This window comes from Anolis sagrei, chromosome 3, assembly GCF_037176765.1.
Source record: "Anolis sagrei isolate rAnoSag1 chromosome 3, rAnoSag1.mat, whole genome shotgun sequence".
Classification (NCBI taxonomy): domain Eukaryota; kingdom Metazoa; phylum Chordata; class Lepidosauria; order Squamata; family Dactyloidae; genus Anolis; species Anolis sagrei.
This window is the reverse complement of record NC_090023.1, coordinates 247291803-247309722: the sequence shown is the minus strand read 5'-3', so window position 1 is coordinate 247309722 and position 17920 is coordinate 247291803. Positions and strand designations below refer to the sequence as shown.

The following is a 17920-nucleotide window of genomic DNA, read 5'->3' as shown; positions in this document are numbered from 1 at the left end:
AGCACAGCAGTATGATGAACAGCCACAAGCATAATTTTCCCTAATTTTTAAAAAGTCAGATAACATATGGATGTAAATTTCAGCTCACTTGAAGCACCCTTGTTTGAGCTTAAAACGAAACACTACAGAAATTCAGCCCAGCCTCACAGCTAACAAACCTTGTGGCTTTCACACTGACACAAATAACATGATGTCTCTTTCAGAGGAAATCCCTGCTTCAAGGTTGTCACATCCTTGAGTTTGCTTTCATGAATTCACTGTGCTTCACCGAAGCACCTTCATTTTTCACTCAAACGGGTATTTGGAGTGCAAACCGCCTGCTTACCTGGCAGCTTAGCTCTGTGTTTGCTGCTTAAAAAGTGTTCCCCTTTGATGCACCTGAGAGAGGAGATGAAATAAAGCTCTACTCATCCAGGATGTCTTTTTGAGCTGGGGGTTAATGACAGTGACAAATGGCACATCCTACAGATGCACATAGTGCTGTCGGATGATTATGTCAAGGAGCTTATTAAGAGAAGCGTAGCACCCAAATTCTCCATCTGTGCAGATGTTTGTTTCACTGTCATTTCGGCTAGGAGCAGAATTTGTCTCAAAGCCAACTGTATTACACCAGAACATAATGCTCCTAAAAACATGGTAAATAGAAACACAGGTGTGGAACCATTTGGCTCCATGTCAAGAAATGTCATCTGAGCAGATAACAGAATGTGGCAAAAGTCTGAGAAGAAGAATAGAACTTGACTATGACATTTTTCAGTGGTGGAGAGGGAGCGGAAAAGGTGCCTGAGACTCTGAACATGTCTACAGTTCTGGAAAAATCCAGAAAAAAATATGGCTATCTGGTTCAAGGTTGCATCAGTATTTCTGTCACTGCAAGCAGCTTTCTCCCCAGAAGCTTGTTGGAAACAATGTATTTCTGGTCACATAGCACAGCACATGGCATGACTTCACAGGAAAAGTGACATCACTAGCAAGTGCCTATGAGAGAGGGGCTTGCTAACAGTGAGGCAACAATGGCCCATTGGCAGTTTGTGAGATCCACACTTCCGACACTGCGGGATCACTTCAGACATTCCAGGAAGCTTTGGAGTAAATCCTGTGTTCAGCTGTTATGGGGAAAGAGCTGGGTGCAATGTGCAGCGAAACCAACTAGTGCATCATGTGGACTCCCTGTGGAACTGAGTAGTGAGACTATCCAGACAAACATTAAATACTGAACTTGCTGCTATCCCTATAAGGGCCAGAGATAAGTACTCTCCTTTTGTGCATTTATTCTAACCCGGTGAAGAACATAACTATTAATTGATAAAAAATGTTGCACATGAATCTTGAAAATCCTGGGATTGCAGTTTAAGGAATGAGAACCAGAAAACTCTAGTAGTGCCTCACCAAACTGCATGATTCTGTGGGATGTTTTCATAGCAGTGAAAGTGGAATCATAGCTCTAAAACTGTGCAGGTCTCAAGATAGTGGCTTGATTATCCAACAGCAAAAGAACAGGGCCTGGGAGCCAAAGGGACTCAAAATAAACTAGGATTTTTTTAAAAAAAAAATGTTACTTAATGCTGTAAATTAGATTGGGAAGTCAGATTTGGCCATGGTAGTTCATACTCTGGTTACATCCCAAATAGACTACTGCAATGCGCTCTACGTGGGGCTGCCTTTGAAGACTGTTCAGAAGCTACAAATGGTCCAACAAGTGGCAGCCAGATTGCTCACCAGAGCGACCCACAGGGAGATACCATCCACCTGTTATGTCAGCTCCTGCTGCCAATCTGCTACCGAGCAAAATTCAAAGTTCTGGCTTTAACCTATAAAGCCCTAAACGGTTCTGGCCTAGCTTATTTGTCCAAACGATCTCCTTCTATGAACCACCATGGAGTTTAAGATCATCTAGGGAGGCCCTGCTCTCGGTCCTGCCTCCCTTGCAGGCACAATTGATGGAGACAGGGCCTTCTCAGTGATGACCCCTCAGCTATGGAACTCCCTCCCCAGGGATATTAGATCAACCTCCTCCCTGCTGACCTTCTGCAAGAGAGTGAAAACATGGCTTTGTGACCAAGCCTTTAGAGAACTTGTGCAATAGATAGACTTTGAACAATGTGCAATGACCATTGGAATGGCCCAGATTATGCTCATGGGTTATGTATTTAACTCTGAATGTATTGTTCTGAAATGTTTTTATTGGTTTTCATGTACTTTTTAATTCTATTTTAATATTTATTTAAGTGTACATTGTGTTTTAAGGCAGCAAATCGCTGCCTGTATGTAAAGCCGCCTTGAGTCTCTTCCAGGGTGAGAAAGGCCGGGTAGAAATGTTGTAAATAAATAAACGGATTAAGCACTGCCATTATTTCTAAAATGTCTTATGGGAAAGGGAAAAAAATATTCATCACTACAATGACAGAGAGATGGTTCTCATATCTGTATTCAATAAATTTCTTATTGCTGGATATACCCATTTGTGCCACATTAGATTAGCCTACATATTATGCAAAAGAAAGCACTCACAATCAAGAAGTCATTGTACTTTATTAGCAAACTCTCCAAAAGAACATAATTCATTTAAGTGTTTGAAAGTCATTTTGATGAGTGGATACACTCTCTCTTTAATACATTGATTATATGATACAATTTCTAGATTGAAACTTTCATTGTTTTACATTAGCACTCAATCTGAATTCATAGGCAAATTTTCTTGACACTATTGATGTGTTTTGAAGAAATGATCAAATGATATTTTTAGCAATTTAATGCAAGTCATACTGGGGAAAATCCTACAATTACAGACTCATTCAGATTATAAAATATCAGTGCCAACTCTAAAGGTCATGAATTAGGGAGAAGTAAGAGACTTGATCTCGTCTGCTAGGTCCTAAAACTGAATTCATATCCCAATTGATAAAACTGGTAACTTTAATTATCTACTGACCACAGAATTAAAATACAAAATCTTTTGTGAAACTTTCTATGACCTTTTACAAGTTGCATATCTATTTTCTTATGTGCTGATTGATGCCATGCATTTCAATGCACTTTCAATTAATGTATGTATATTTATTAAAAGTATAAATATATGAACTATGATCTGGATCAGAAAATATGCTTTTAAAAAATAAACAAGAGAGAAAGGGGATATTCCCAGATACTTCACTCAACTCCACATGCCATATTCATAACAAGCTGTCCAATACTTCATCTGGATATAAAAGGAAGCCAGAAAATATGCTGTCATCTTCAGCACTAACATAAACCCCATTCCAATCTCGTGTGACTTCCAGCCAAACATGATCTCCGACATTTAATTTCAAAATGGTAAGGAAGGACGCCTGGTCTATCTCTTGGCCATACAGGGTTTCCCGGCTTCTGATCATTTTCTTGTTCTGACATACGATGCTGATTCGGGCAGGCCGCCCTCGTATTGTCATATGGTAGGAAAAGATGTAAGCCCCAGGAATGGAGCAATTAAATTTCCCCGTCAAAGGATTGTAATCTTCCTGTTCATTGTAGAGTATCTTGTCAAACTTAATGGGTGTGTTGGGGGGTGGGAATGGCTTGGATAAACCAACACTAAATGCCGATCGTGGGGCTCTTATGACCTCACCCTTTGAGCCCTTGGGACCTCTTGCACCTTTCTTCCCAGGAGGTCCTCTCATGCCTTTCAAGCCAGGAACTCCTTTCATCCCAGAAGGCCCCATCATCCCAATTGGACCAGGCTCGCCTTTCTCACCTCTCACACCAGGGTCTCCCTTTTCTCCCTTTTGCCCATCCTGACCAAGTCCTCCTTCCACTCCTACATCTCCTTTGTTGCCCTTTTCTCCTTTGAGCCCCCTTTCCCCTCTTTCTCCTCTTTCTCCCTTTTCCCCAGGATCTCCACAGGAACCCTTTTCACCAACATCTCCCTTTTCTCCCTTTTCTCCATTTTCCCCATCCACACCTGATAATCCCAGTTCCCCTTTGTCTCCCTTTTCTCCTTTGGTGCCATTCTCACAAGTTTCTCCCTTGGAGCCCTTTTGTCCCTTAACTCCCGGCAGACCATGATTTCCTTTGTCTCCTTTAAATCCAATTTCACCTGAAAATGTAAGCATAGTAATACAAGGTCAGAAAGAAAAGTAAGTCTTTTACAGTAAAAAAAACCAACATAGCTTACTTTGTACATTTCTCCCTTTGGCTGCCAAATGGTGTACGTATTACCACTGGGTCACCTTCTTCCTTGTTGGCTAAGCGGTTCTGGAGCTATTATCTAAAACTTGAATAATTCCAAGCTCTGTGTGTTTGTCTACATGGGCATTATAACACAGATTCCCCTGAGTTGGCTCGTTTCTATCCCCATGATGTTTCTCCACTTCTGGTAAATATCATAGATTGAACAATGTTAATCCAGTTGCAACAATGTTAATCCTGCATTAGTAATTTGGAAATTTGCTCAAAATTCCTGAATATCCTCATAACTTGAGTCTGAAAAGCAGTATTGGGTCCAATTCAGTCTGACCAGTGTCCACATAGGACAATGTCATCATCTCCTTTTTTTTGCACTGCTGAGTGCAGGGAAAAGGGGGTTGATCATATCCATGTCATTGCCATCACTGCTCCCAGATAGCTGCAATGCTCCATTGGACCTCCTACCCATTGTGAGCAACTGAGCATCCCATGCTGGCATCAGCAGAGGTGTTCATGCAACCAGTAAGAAAGTGGAGACATCAGCAATCACCTTATTCCTGGCAATGTGACCCCTCTGCTGATATCAGCATAGGGTGCCCACCACAGCCAGTAGCTAGCATAGAGTTATGTGGTCAGTTGGGAGTGGCAACAATGACGCAGATATGAGCTCACAGTCTAGTGAGGCTGATGTGGTCTCAGCCTGGCTGGACCACATGGACTCCAATGTGCTGCTGTAGCGGATTCATAAAGGTTTCACCATGTGCTGAACACTCCATTGGTGTGTAGGAATACCCTGCTGTAGCCTCCTGCCATTTCACAGATCCTCAGACTCTTTTGGAGTACTTTGCCATTTTATATAAGGGATCCTATTTTACTGTGTTGTATACAATGGGACCTGACACCCACAGATTTTGTTGTCCGTGGGGGTCTTGGAACCAACCCACATCGGATACCAAGGGCTCACTGTAGTCAGAGAACTGTTGTCAACAGGTTTAATGCCTCCTGTAACCAACTCCAGGCAAAAGGCTGGTTGTAACATTCTTCACCAGTGAAGATTTATAAATACGTTTACATTCATTCTTCTCAAACCTTAAGTGGCATACCTTGTTCTCCTGGTTTGCCTGGATATCCCGGAATTCCATTTGCTCCTTGCTCACCATGTTCACCTTTATCTCCTACAACATTTTAATAGTATTGTTTGTGATGCTGATACATGTTAAAAGACATAGCACATCCCATATTTTCTCTTTAGCTTAAAACAAAAGTACATCTTGCTGCAAATTGATATTTTAGGTCCAGTTTATATGGATACAACTATTACCTGGCAATGAAGGACTGTCAAAAAAGAATTCTAATACAGAACTACAGTATAAAGATTTATCCTAATGAGAAATCTTTGGGAATGTAGCAACACTCAGCACTTGAAGACTATCAGATGTTTTAAAGAGAGCAGTAGTGATAGTGTTAAGTAGGTTCCATTGATGTAATTTTCAGTCTCCTCATCCCTTGTCCACCTCTTCTAACCAACCTGATATGAAACTGATACTCTTGGGGATCTTTCCATCTCTTCAGTTCCCATCACTTGCTTCTCTCAATTCCAACAAAGGTGAAGCTAGTTTAGTTCACTTTATTTTTATCACTATAACTCCATGTCAGGCCTGTAGCGAGGGGGGGGGGTTAGGAGTCCAAACCCATCCCCCGAAAATTTTCAGGTTAAAAAAACCTGGTTTACTCATGAATTTTAACTGGTTAACCAAATCCCCATGCTATGTCTATGAGACACAAAAAATTAAGAGTCCCTCCAGAACTGCAAGCACTATCTCAATCAAATATTGACAATTTATTCACACTGTCATTACTTGTAGCAATAGCCGATGTAGTGAAGCAAACAAGTTGGGGGGGGGGGGTGTTGAATGCTCTCATTAAGAAGGCCAGACTTGGTGGAGGTGGTTGACAGGGGCGGAGCTGCAGGCTACTGAAGGCCCTTCAAGGCCCAACCCTAAACTTTAGACTAAGGATCACCCTAAGCCTGAAATGACTTGAAGACAAATAACAACAATAATCCTAATTAACTTGACGATCTTATCAGACAAAAGCAGGCCCATACTTCTCACTGAAATATTGGTAAGTTTATGCTGGTAAAATTGTTCTTAAATTTAAATATTGTATTGTTCTTTCATGTTTTTATCACTAGAAATAAGACATGTGCAGTGCACATAGGAATTCATTCTTTTCTTTTCTTTTCAAATTATGGTCTGGTCCCCCAACAGTCTAAGGGACCAAGAACCAGCCCTCAGCTTTAACATTTTGAGGATCCCTGCTCTTGGGCTTCTGGAGGTTTTGACATGTCAATGGCTGGATTGGGCTAGCTCCTGAATGAGCCAAAGTGCACACATCAAAAAGACCCACCATTGTTTTGCTGGCCAGGAGCAGCTCCCAGACAGAGCTATGCTGACAACCACTTCTGGTGATCAAATGGCTGGGTGCCCTGTGTGACCTCATCAAAAGTAATGTTACTCTTCTGGGCAGCTGGTCCTGATCAGCAAAACAGTGGAAGTGTGTTCCCCCAGTAGTCAGGGTACTGCTGCCCATGTACTGCCAAACTGACTGGCCATTTGGACTGCAAAATTAACATCAGGGCATTTCTTTGTCAGTGTCTATGGATGCCCTTTTTTCCTCAAAAAAAACTTGAGAATAATAAATCCAAATAAATTTATGGCAATGTTTCACTTCATCTCCATCCTAACTTTTGGATTGTTGTAGATTTTTTGGGCCATATGTTCCAGAAACATTATCTCCTGACATTTCACCTGCATCTATGGCAAGCATCCTCAGAGGCTATGAGACCTCACAATCTCTGAGGATGCCTGCCATTGATGCAGGCGAAACATCAGGAGAGAATGCTTCTAGAACATGACCATATTGCCCCAAAACCCTACAAAAACCCAGTGATTCAAGTCATGAAAGCCTTCGACAATGCATCCTTACCTTTGTCTCCTTTTAATCCTTTTGGGCCTTGTAGTCCAGGAGTTCCTGGTAAACCTGGAAGACCCTTTTCTCCCATATCTCCTTTAAGACCTATTTTTTAAAAAAACAAACATTTTGAATAAATATTATGTAAAACAAATCACAGATCAAAGGACTAAAGAAATCCCTCTATCAAATGAACTTTGGATAATGCAACCACTACCAGTTTCCCCCACTTAAATTGTTTATAACAATGGTTCTCAACTTTCCTAATGCCACAACCCCATAATACAGTTCCTCATGTTGAGGTGACTACTCAACCTTAAAATTATTTTAGTTGCTGCTTCATAACTGTAATTTTGCTACTGTTATTAATCATAATGTAAATATCTGATATGCAGGATTAATTTTGATTCACTGGACGAAATTTGGCACAAATACCCAATATGCCCAAATCTGAATACTGGTAGGGTTGGGGGTGGGGAGATATTGTAGTTGCTGGGATTTATAGTTAACCTACAATCAAAGAGTATTCTGAACTCCACCAATAATGGAATTGAACCAAACTTGGCACACAGAACTCCCATGACTAAAGGAAAATACTGGAAGGGTTTGTTGGCATTGACCTTGAGTTTTGGAGTTGTAGTTCACCTGCATCCAGAAAGCAATGTGGACTCAAACAATGATGGATCTGGACCAAACTTGGCATGAATACTCCATATGCCCAAATGTGAACACCAGTGGAGTTTGGGGAAAATAGACCTTAACATTTGGGAGTTGTAGTTGCTAGGATTTACAGTTCACCTACAATCAAAGAGCATTCTGAACTCCAATTAGGCCAAACTTCCCACATAGAACCCCCATGACCAACAGAAAACTGTTTTCTGGTGGTCTTTGGCAATCCCTCTAACATCCCACTCGCAACTCACCCAGGGGTCTCGACCCCCAGGTTGAGAAATGCTGGTTTATAAGGTGGGTGGGCTCAACACTGTCAGACAATATGTTCTTAATTTTACCTTCTTACAAGGGGCATCTATTTTCAACCTTAAATAGGAACACTCTTACAAGCACAATGTCTCCTTGGAAGTGCTCTTCATGTGTTCAGTGTAGCTTACTCCCAAGTAAGCATCCATAGGACTGAATCTTGGAGGGTTCAATGAAACAGCTGCCTTAATATTACTTAATACAGTTTCAGCATCCCTTGTCCAGAATTCAGTCTTCAAAAACCTTTAAAAGAGTCTCAAAGAAAGATAGCAAGGAGGATGCCAGTTTAATCTCTTTTAGGGCCCTTACCCACTGCCCCTATATCCTGGTATCTGATCCCAGATTATCTGTTTATCTCAGGTTATCTGACAGTGGGGACTCATATATTCCAGTTTGAATCAGATAATCCGGAGTAAAGAGCAGTGTGGAAAAGCTCTTAGAAGGAAGTTCCAGAGCCTTAGAGCAAAATCAAGAACATATCTCATGTTTTCATTAGATATATCTAGAGTAAAGATGGACAGAGAAAAAGCTCTCTATGGAAAATCTCAAAATATAGACAGGATCATATGGAAATATCAGAAATAGGAATTACAAAGTAGTATAATAATAATTCAATAATATTTGGAGTTTCTCTACACAAACTCCAAAGTGGGCCAAAAAACCCCTAATTTAGCCCTGACTAAGGAAAATTAAAGAATGTTTCAAAGTTGCAACAAAACTCTGAAGCAACCCTGTACTTTGGATACAGTGTGGAGAGCAGAGCAGTTCTGATGCAAACCAGTCTGCTTTCCACAAAGGCTCATAAATGTGCTTATCGATGCCACGAAAAGGGGGTGGCTCAGGCTCATGTCACCCCCATTCCCACTGTAGACAGCACCTGGCCATCAGCCAAGGCACCTAAATGACCATGGAGAAGGAAAAGAAACAGCCCCTCCTTCTCCCTGGTCATACTGGTGCCAGCATGGTGTGCCCATAATAACCAGAAGCTCTCCCAAAATTCTTCAGCCATCTAAAATTGCAATGGAAATGGAAACGAAAGGTCCAGCCAGAACAAATCAATTTCAGCCCAGCTGGTCCATATATACTCTTTCCTGCCACTGCAGTGCACTAGTGATGGAATGTGTGAACACTTCTGGTGACTGTAGGTCTAGTCCAGCCATTTCTGCTCTGGACTGGTTCCGGTAGAATTGGCAAGTGTAGACAAGTCCTTGGATTAGAATGGATATTTGCTTTTCCATACCTGGCATTCCTGGTACTCCAGGTTCTCCCTTCTCTCCTGGGGTTGGAGGACAGCAATCACAGCAGTTAAAGAAAAAGTCAGATGAGTCAAGGGTAAAATTTTCAAAAGGGAAGAGTGTGGTGGCTGTTCTGAAAGCATAGTTCGGAGAAGACAATTCTGTCGTTGTGTCGCTCATTTCGGCTACTTCAGTGAAGAGACCATCTTCAGTAGGTAGCGCATCTGAAGCATCATGGCTTTCCGTAGCTACCCTTTCAATAGCTTTTATCTTAGTAAATTTTGGGAAAGGGGTACTTTTGCCCTCTATCTTCAGATTAGCAATAGTGATTGTTATGATAAAGATGGCACAGAGTAAATGCGCGCGTCCCATGTTTGCAGCTGTAGGAAGAAATGGACAGACATGTAAAGAAACTCTAGACTATTTGCAAATTGTAAATGGCAAGAATAGTGGACCTATATCCTTCCCGTTGCTGTACTTCAGTTTTCATCAGCCCATACCAGATAAGCCAAAGCGAAGAGATTATAGCAGCACTAGTTCATTGGTATTATTGGGACACAGGCTGCCCACATTGTGACCAGATCATAGGCTAGACTAGATAGTGATTGGAACCATTGTTATTAAGTTGCAGTGTCTGACAGGCCTTTCTATAACTATAATAGATTTCTACACAATGCAAATACCTGAGGAAGGTAAGGTGATGTAGCTCCCAGGAACCTCTAGTTCCTACTCATGTGACTATATGCAACCCTATTAACCACCACCTTCCCATTTGGGTAGCTTCTCACCAGCTGACAGAATGAGATGCCCACTAAAGTTTGCTCTGGCCCTTCCATTCCTTTTCTCTCTAGGAAATAAAAGTTAGCTGGCTTGATCATAAGCTTGGAGAAAATACACTTTGCATGCCAAATATCACCCATGATGCTTAACAGAGAATTACAGACTTTTAAAAAGAGATATTACATGAATAAGGCACCACACAGCTTAGAATATTTCACTTAGAGTTACAAAAGTTTAATATAAGCACTTTTAGAAATGACAACTGGTCAGGACAACAGGATGCCTCTTGGTATGTTAGTTCTAGACAAAAGGAAGGAGTGACTGCTTGAAGAATTTAGTGATCCCAAAGGTCAAATGCTAACTCTGACTGTCAGCTTTCTTCACTTGACTCCATGTTTAGATCCACTCACACAGTAAAAAAAGTTATCCTTTTAAAACCCTAGCTTTGAACATCTCAAACTGTGACGATGTGTAAATTTTATTCCTTTGGTTATGTGTAATCTAAATAGTGGTTTAAGGATGGTAAGTATGTAGGATTGTGTTTTGTTGGAGATGGTGGCTTGGCGTTGGCTGAGTTGCCATAGCAACAGGGGCGGAGCCAACTGCCTCTTCATGGGGCAGCTGTTTTTGAAAGTCAGTCAGTAAGCCGGTGAGCTACTGGGTAGACTGAGTCTCTGGGTGGAGATTCAGGGAATGTGTCTGTAGCCGGTGTGCTATAGGGAAGACTGAGTCTCTAGGTGGAGATTCAGGGAATGTGTCTGTAGCCAGTGGGCTATAGGGAATTCTGTTAAATAAGCCTTTTAGCTTATTTGTTATATTAGGACAGTTGTCCAGAAGGGTTACATCTGCTTATAGAAACTTCTTGAAGACTGTGCCTGAGATTACTCATGAAACATTACTAATGTAACCAATCAAGATTTGTGCCTCTTGTGAAGAAACAGTTAAACATGTTATACTCCTGTTAAAATAAACTTGTTACTGTTTTCCTCAAGCCTTGCCTGATACAGTTTCTCCTAAGTTGAACAGCCTGCATAAGTAAAGTCAAGCCAGGGACAGTAAATGCTACGCTATCAAATGAATAAAGCCTTCTGTAATTAATAGTCCCTTTATAAAATAGCTCTTAAGCTGATATTGATCGTTGCCCGGCTTCCCTCACAGATTAGGTGGCATTAAGCTTTAACCACACTCTTTCACAATTGGTGGCATTCGGTGGCATTAAAACGGTCCTCTTCACACAAACTTTTCCAGATCTTTATGAGACCCTACTCAGTAGAGGGTCTCTGTTGTGATGCCCCTTAACCAAATGCCCCCTGAGCCTTTGTTACCTTGACACTGAACCATGTACAGCTTGGTTGCGGAGTTCTTTTGCAGTGATAGACATCAAATAGATAGTGATTAAGTATAATGGTAGAAAGATTATTATGATTATGATTATTACCCTAGCATTATTACACAAGAATGGCAGCATCAGGGAGGTTATACAGTGATGTATTTATATCTTTGCAAGGACAAAAGAGAGAAGCTGAAGGATTTGTTGTTTTGCAAGTCATTTCTGAGCTAAGACAAACCTATCATGAGGTTTTCTTGGCAAGATTTGTTCAGAGGGGTTTGCCTTTGCCTTTCTGCGGCATGTGATTTGGCACAGTTGTTTGCATAACCAAGCAATTGCTTGAGCAACTGATATTTAACAACAAATAGTCAGGACACTCATCTGTGAATTAGTTTGAATCCCAGCACTGTTCAGGCTGAACAAACATTGTACTGGCTAAGGTCAATAAATAGCTGGCAAGCTGCTTCATCTTGGTGGGTTGCAAGTTGTGCAGATTTACTACAAAATACTGTAGCACTCTGAATACATCTAGGACCAGTATATTCCAGAATTATAGTACAGTAGTATGATTCCACTTCAACTGTCATGGCTGAATTCTATTGAATCCTGGGTTTGCAATTTGGTGAGGCATTAAAGCTCTCAGGCAAAAATATACTGTAATGCTGTAGGATGTTACCATATTAATAAATGAAGAATCATGCTGATACAATTGTTGAGTATGAAAGGCCTTCTGGTCTCGTCTGATTTGGGCTGTTAAACAGGACTAAAGCAGATTAGTGCTCAGATGGAAGACCACAATGGAATTCCAGAGATCTCCAGAGATGACTTAGAAAGAACCTTGGATGAAACCCTGAAGAACATCACCAGCTGGAATACTAGGCAAGGTAGATCAATCTCTAATTTGTTATTGGGTAGCTCTCTCGATCCTCAGTGTAGTTTTAGATTATTTTACACCACCTTTGAGGGTCGCTTTCTCAAAGATTTTATAAATATTAAATTCTGTTAGGTGCATTCATACTATAACTGTAGAACACCCAAGAGACATTGAGAGAATTCAAACAGAGGTAAATAACTCTGTTCAAATTATTGTGAGCAGAATTAATATATTTTTACACAAACAATCCTCTCTTCCTCTATCTAAAGTCCTCAAATTTTACACAGAGCAGAGATAAGAAATAGCCACAGGATGTAGTGGTTTGAGCAGTGGGCTACGGCTCTGCAGAAAAGAGTTCCAATCCCCATGCAACCATGGGAACCTGCCGGGAGACCTTGGGCAAGTCACACTCTTCTAACTTCAGGCATAGAATAGATCTGAATAGATCTTGGCAAAAAAATCCCCATGAAAGTTTCTCCTTAGAGTTGCCATAACTTAGAAACAGCTTGAAAGTACACAAGCAGAGATAGGGAGAGATGAAGAAAAATGTATTCATCCCTTGGGGAGTCGAGAAACTGACTAGTACTAAGGAGGGTATGGTATTTCTAGTACATCTGGAAATACCATACCCTCCCATGGCCCCAATTTCCCATGGACAGTCCTGATTAATTCTTAATCTTTGTCATTCTACTTTTGTATCTGCTTTTAAAATATCCCACTTTCCCCTTTTGTCTTTAACTTCCTTCAGTTGCTGCCAACTGAGTTCAAAGGGAAAAAGTAGTTTGCAATCAGTTATTCAGATTCAGTAAAGGGTTGTTGTGTGTTTTCTGGGCTGTATGACCATGTTCCAGAAGCATTCTCTCCTGACGTTTCACCTGCATCTATGGCAGGCATCCTCAAAGGTGGTGAGGCCTTTGAGGATGCTTGCCATCCTCAAAGGTCTCACTGTATGCCTGCCATCCTCAAAGGCCTCCTCTGGACTGTATGGAACATGGCCATACAGTCTGGAAAACACACAACAGCCCAGTGATTCTGGCCATGAAAGCCTTTGATAATATCTTGTAATTTTTCCACACCCTGATGTTGCTTGGCCACATATGCCCCAGCCTTGACTCATGAAATGGTGAAGAGTGTGAGATCCTAATTCTAGATTTCCACAGATTACTTCCTGGGGTTCATTGTTAAGACATACAAATTACCATCTTGGTTCACAGTGCAGGAAATCAGAATAGAGCAAGTAGCAGTAAGACGTCCCCATTAGCTGGAATCCTAGAGACAATGCTTGTTCCACTCCAAAGGGAGCTATTCCCCTTTATCATCTAATCTCTGTTCATGTCTTCCCACAAGACAAATGTTTTGGCATTGTGTCAGGGAAATGGGGAAATAATGATGAGGGTTATCGGCATTTTTTCAAAGCTTCTAACCAGTGGGGGTTAGAAGATGTTTTCCCCTCATTAGAACATCTTTTCACAAAAACGTTCCCTTCTTTTGATGAAATTGGAAGGCAACACATGGTTACATTGACTTGTTCCAGAGTCAGCAGGGGCTCACACCACTCAGTTAACACACCTTAAGCCCTTTGCAGCTCATTAAACTTTTCTTTATACTGCATGCTTCCCTATGTATAGACTTCCCTTATCTCACATAAAGGTGGCCCATACCAAAGAAGCCAGCTGGGGACAGTTAAAATATATTTTCACACTCTGCTAAGTTACCCAAGTCTTGCTTTTTCCTACACAAGATAAGAAAACTCTTCTACAAGCCAATTAATTGCATGACTACAAACTACGAAAGATACAGCACTGGAAACTATACAAATGGTGCAGTTTGGGGTTTTATTTTTATCAACATAATAATAATAATTCACATAAAAAATCCATATTTTTATCTGATGAGCCTAGTCCCCAGGCTACTCTGTTGTATCTGTTCAGTCCAGGTTTGGCTGGCTATCTAAGGTTGTTGTTAATGTGGTTATTTTACCTCTACCTCATCAAATAAAAGCAAGCAGAGTTTTACAAGAGAAATATTCACCACCAAATCAGAAGACTTTTTTTTAACTTCGGCTGTTGCATGTTGCTGTAATCCAACAGAAAATGTGTTTTTTCTCTAGCCCTCCTCCTTCACTATTCCAGTGCCACCCAATGCCAATGAAGATAAACAACATCCAGCTAGATGTAGAACAAAGAGGAAAGGAAGACTCAGTAGATGTGAAGGAACTTTGCAAAAAAAAAATGAGCTTCTTCATTAGAGGCTTTGTTAACTGAGGTATGCCTGTAATATGAGGTGGCCAGAAAGCTTTTCCTCACTATGACTTTTTTTTATTTCAGAGCAAATGTCTTGTGCTATTCAGAGCATTGGTAGGCTGCATCACAGAATCAGAAATGGAATTTTCCACCCCACAAAGGAAGTAATCCTAGCTACCGGGCAGTGACACTTCCTCTCGCAGCTGTTGTATCTCAGGCATTGCTTTAGGCCAGGAGTTCTCAAACCTTTTCAGCCATGGAGCCCTTTTTGAAGCAAAAGTTTCTTGTGGAGCCCCAATAAATGTTTATATATTATTATATCATATCATATCATATCTTATATAGTGTGTATGTGTGTGCGCGTGTGTGTAGCATGGGCTGGGCCAGTGGCAAAAGGATGGAAAGTGTTTGTGGGGACTAATTCACACAATGCAAAAAAAATTACAATATTTAAAATGAAGAACAATTTTAACCAACATAAACTTAACAGTATTTCAGTGGAAGACCCCCCCCCCCCCCCGAGGCCATCAAGTCCAACCCTCTTCTGCCATGCAGGAAAAATACAATCAAACACCCCCAACAGATGACAATCCAGCCTTTGTAGCAGGAGTAGTATTAGTAGCAGTAGTAGTATTAGAGGGGGGCGACTAAAATGATCAAGGGTCTGGAGAACAAGCCCTATGAGGAGCGGCTTAAGGAGCTGGGCATGTTTAGCCCGAAGAAGAAAAGGCTGAGAGGAGATATGATAGCCATGTATAAATATGTGAGAGGAAGCCACAGGGAGGAGGGAGCAAGCTTGTTTTCTGCTTCCTTGGAGACAAGGCTATCTGTCAGGGGTGATTTGAATGCAATATTCCTGCTTCTTGGCAGAATGGGGTTGGACTGGATGGCCCATGAGGTTTCTTCCAACTCTTTGATTCTATGATTCTATGATTCTAGTAGTAGTAGTAGTAGTAGTAGTAGTAATAGTACAAAATAATGCAAAAATACTGTGGGACTTTCGAATCCAGACTGACAAAGTTTTGGAACACAATACACCAGACATCACAATTGTGGAAAAGAAAAAAGTCTGGATTATTGATGCCGCCATACCAGGTGACAGCCGCATTGAGGAAAAACAACAGGACTTGTGATCGACTTGTGATTTTGTGATATGAAATCCAGCATATAGATCTCCTTTGCTGTGACATACTGTGCTTTTGTGTCAATAATAATAATAATAATAATAATAATAGCAGAAACCCCAGAGGAGGTGGAGATCCTCCAGGGCTCCTTGGAGCAGTTTGAGAACCGCTGCTCTAGTCTATAGACTGGATTTATAATCTAAAGCAAAATAATATCCCTCCCCAAACTCTCATTCTGCATCTCTATATCTTGAAGTTGTGTGCTTCTGTTATCATTTTGCAATGTAGCAGTTCAGAAATAAGTACAGGCTAACAAAGTTACATTTTTTTACTGCAATTGACAAGGGAACTGATAAGGAGCCAATCAATTGCTACATTGAGGCAGTTAGACCCATGGCCATTTCTAAGATATGGTCCCTTTTTGTGCACACATGAGCTAGTCTACAAATGGTAGCACAAATTAGTGATTAATTAAAATACAACATGCAATAGGAAATGGTACAAAAAAATTCATACATGTACACTCATTCCTCCACATTTAACTTTTGCAAATGTGTTTGTTGCACATGTCCTCTCTAGGAATCTCTGGGAGCTCTAGGGCAACTCTAAAGTCGGCTTCCACCAGAAACTGACCATAATGCTACCTTGAACAACCTGAAGACCTAAAAATTTCTAGAGAGGTTTTCTCTCAGGTAAAAAAAATACAGAAGGGTTTCATTCTTTCCACTTTTGTGACAGTCCTGCATCCCTAACTCCCATATAGGTGGATGGCCTACTCTACATATTTTGATCTTTGCAATTTCTGTGACTAACAGTCTGTTACTCAAGGACCATATAAATAGTAGTACTACAAGAAATGTTGGAAGACTCAGGTGGTAACAGGGGAAGGAGAACCAGCAACATTTATCTTCCACCAGTGAATCCCATCGCCTTTAAATGGCTGCAACTGGAAATTAGGCATGTATATTTCACTATAATTTTACCAATTACACTAAAAGGGTCACTATACAAGTGTGCATCACAAGAAACAGGCTTCCTCCCATCCAAATACTTTCAAGGCTACACTAGACTATTTCTTTGTTGGATTTTCTGCAACAGAACAACCACCACTTCGGATTTCTTGGCATGTATGCTCTCCATGCAAACATTATGCTGAACACACATAGATGTGGAAGAATCAATGGTTATTCTTGCTCTCTCTCCTATATGCCATTATTCTATCTTTTAATTTACATTTTTTCCAAAAGGATCTGGTGAGGTTACTTTATTTTTGAACAGTATAGCTGTAGAGACAAGTAGATGAGGTATTTTCAACAGCAGCATTACAATGAACCTTGGTTTATGAACCTTGGTGAAAGAGTCGCACATTTATTTGGATTTAGAAATGTATTGTGCAATCTACAAACTTTACAAAAAGTAGGGTTGCGATGGCACAATGGGTTAAATGCTGACCGGCTGACCTGAAGGTTGGCAGTTCGAATGCACGGAACAGGGTGAGCTCCCACTGTTAACCCTAGCTCTTGTCAACCTAGCAATCTGAAACATGCAAATGTGAATAGATAAATAGGTATCGCCTTGGCAGGAAAAGGCAAAAAGACACTCCGAGCTGTCTTGCCAGCCCCATGACCAGAGGTAACAACACAGGCTCCTCAGCTTGGAAATGGAGAAAAGCACCTTCTCCAGAGCCAGAGATGAGCACCTCCTCCAGAAGCCAGAAATGAAAGGAGAAGCCTTTGCCTTGTCTGTGTTTGTATGTCTCATTGTATGTGGTTGTAAGGCATTGAATGTTTGCCTATGTCTGCTGTATATACTGTAATCCACTGAGTCCCCTAGTGGAGAAGGATGGTATATAAATAAAGTTTATTATTTTACTGACACAAAAGCACAGTATGTCACAGCAAACGAGATCTATATGGTGGATTTCGTATTTAAAAAATCACAAGTTGAACACTTCCCAAGCGTCTAGGGCTGTGTGATGTATCTTCGAATGATGCACACAGATCCAAGTAAGGTGGCCTTTTGCAGTTGACAGATCATGATTTTGTCAATGTTTATTGTTTCCAAATGCCAGCTGAGATCTTTTGGCATGGCACCCAGTGTGCCAATGACCACTGAGGCCACCTGCAGGAGCCTTTGCAGTTCAATTTTGAGGTCTTGATAGCAGCTGAGTTTTTCGTGTTGTTTTTTTCCCTCAATGTGGCTGTATATTATTATATTATTAT

At 40.9% G+C, this 17920-nt stretch overlaps 1 protein-coding gene across 1 annotated transcript in view; it reads right to left on the bottom strand.

Annotated features, from left to right (window-relative positions):
• Positions 1 to 3173: 3173 nt before the first annotated feature.
• OTOL1 (otolin 1) overlaps positions 3174 to 17920 on the bottom strand; it is a 29753-nt gene continuing 15006 nt past the window's right edge. Inside the window, exons 2-5 of the mRNA XM_067466277.1 lie at positions 9353 to 9727; positions 7150 to 7239; positions 5265 to 5336; positions 3174 to 4072 (exon numbers count right to left, since the gene is read on the bottom strand). Of these exons, the coding sequence (XP_067322378.1) occupies positions 3174 to 4072; positions 5265 to 5336; positions 7150 to 7239; positions 9353 to 9727 (1436 nt within the window). The remainder of the gene's footprint in view (positions 4073 to 5264; positions 5337 to 7149; positions 7240 to 9352; positions 9728 to 17920) is intronic.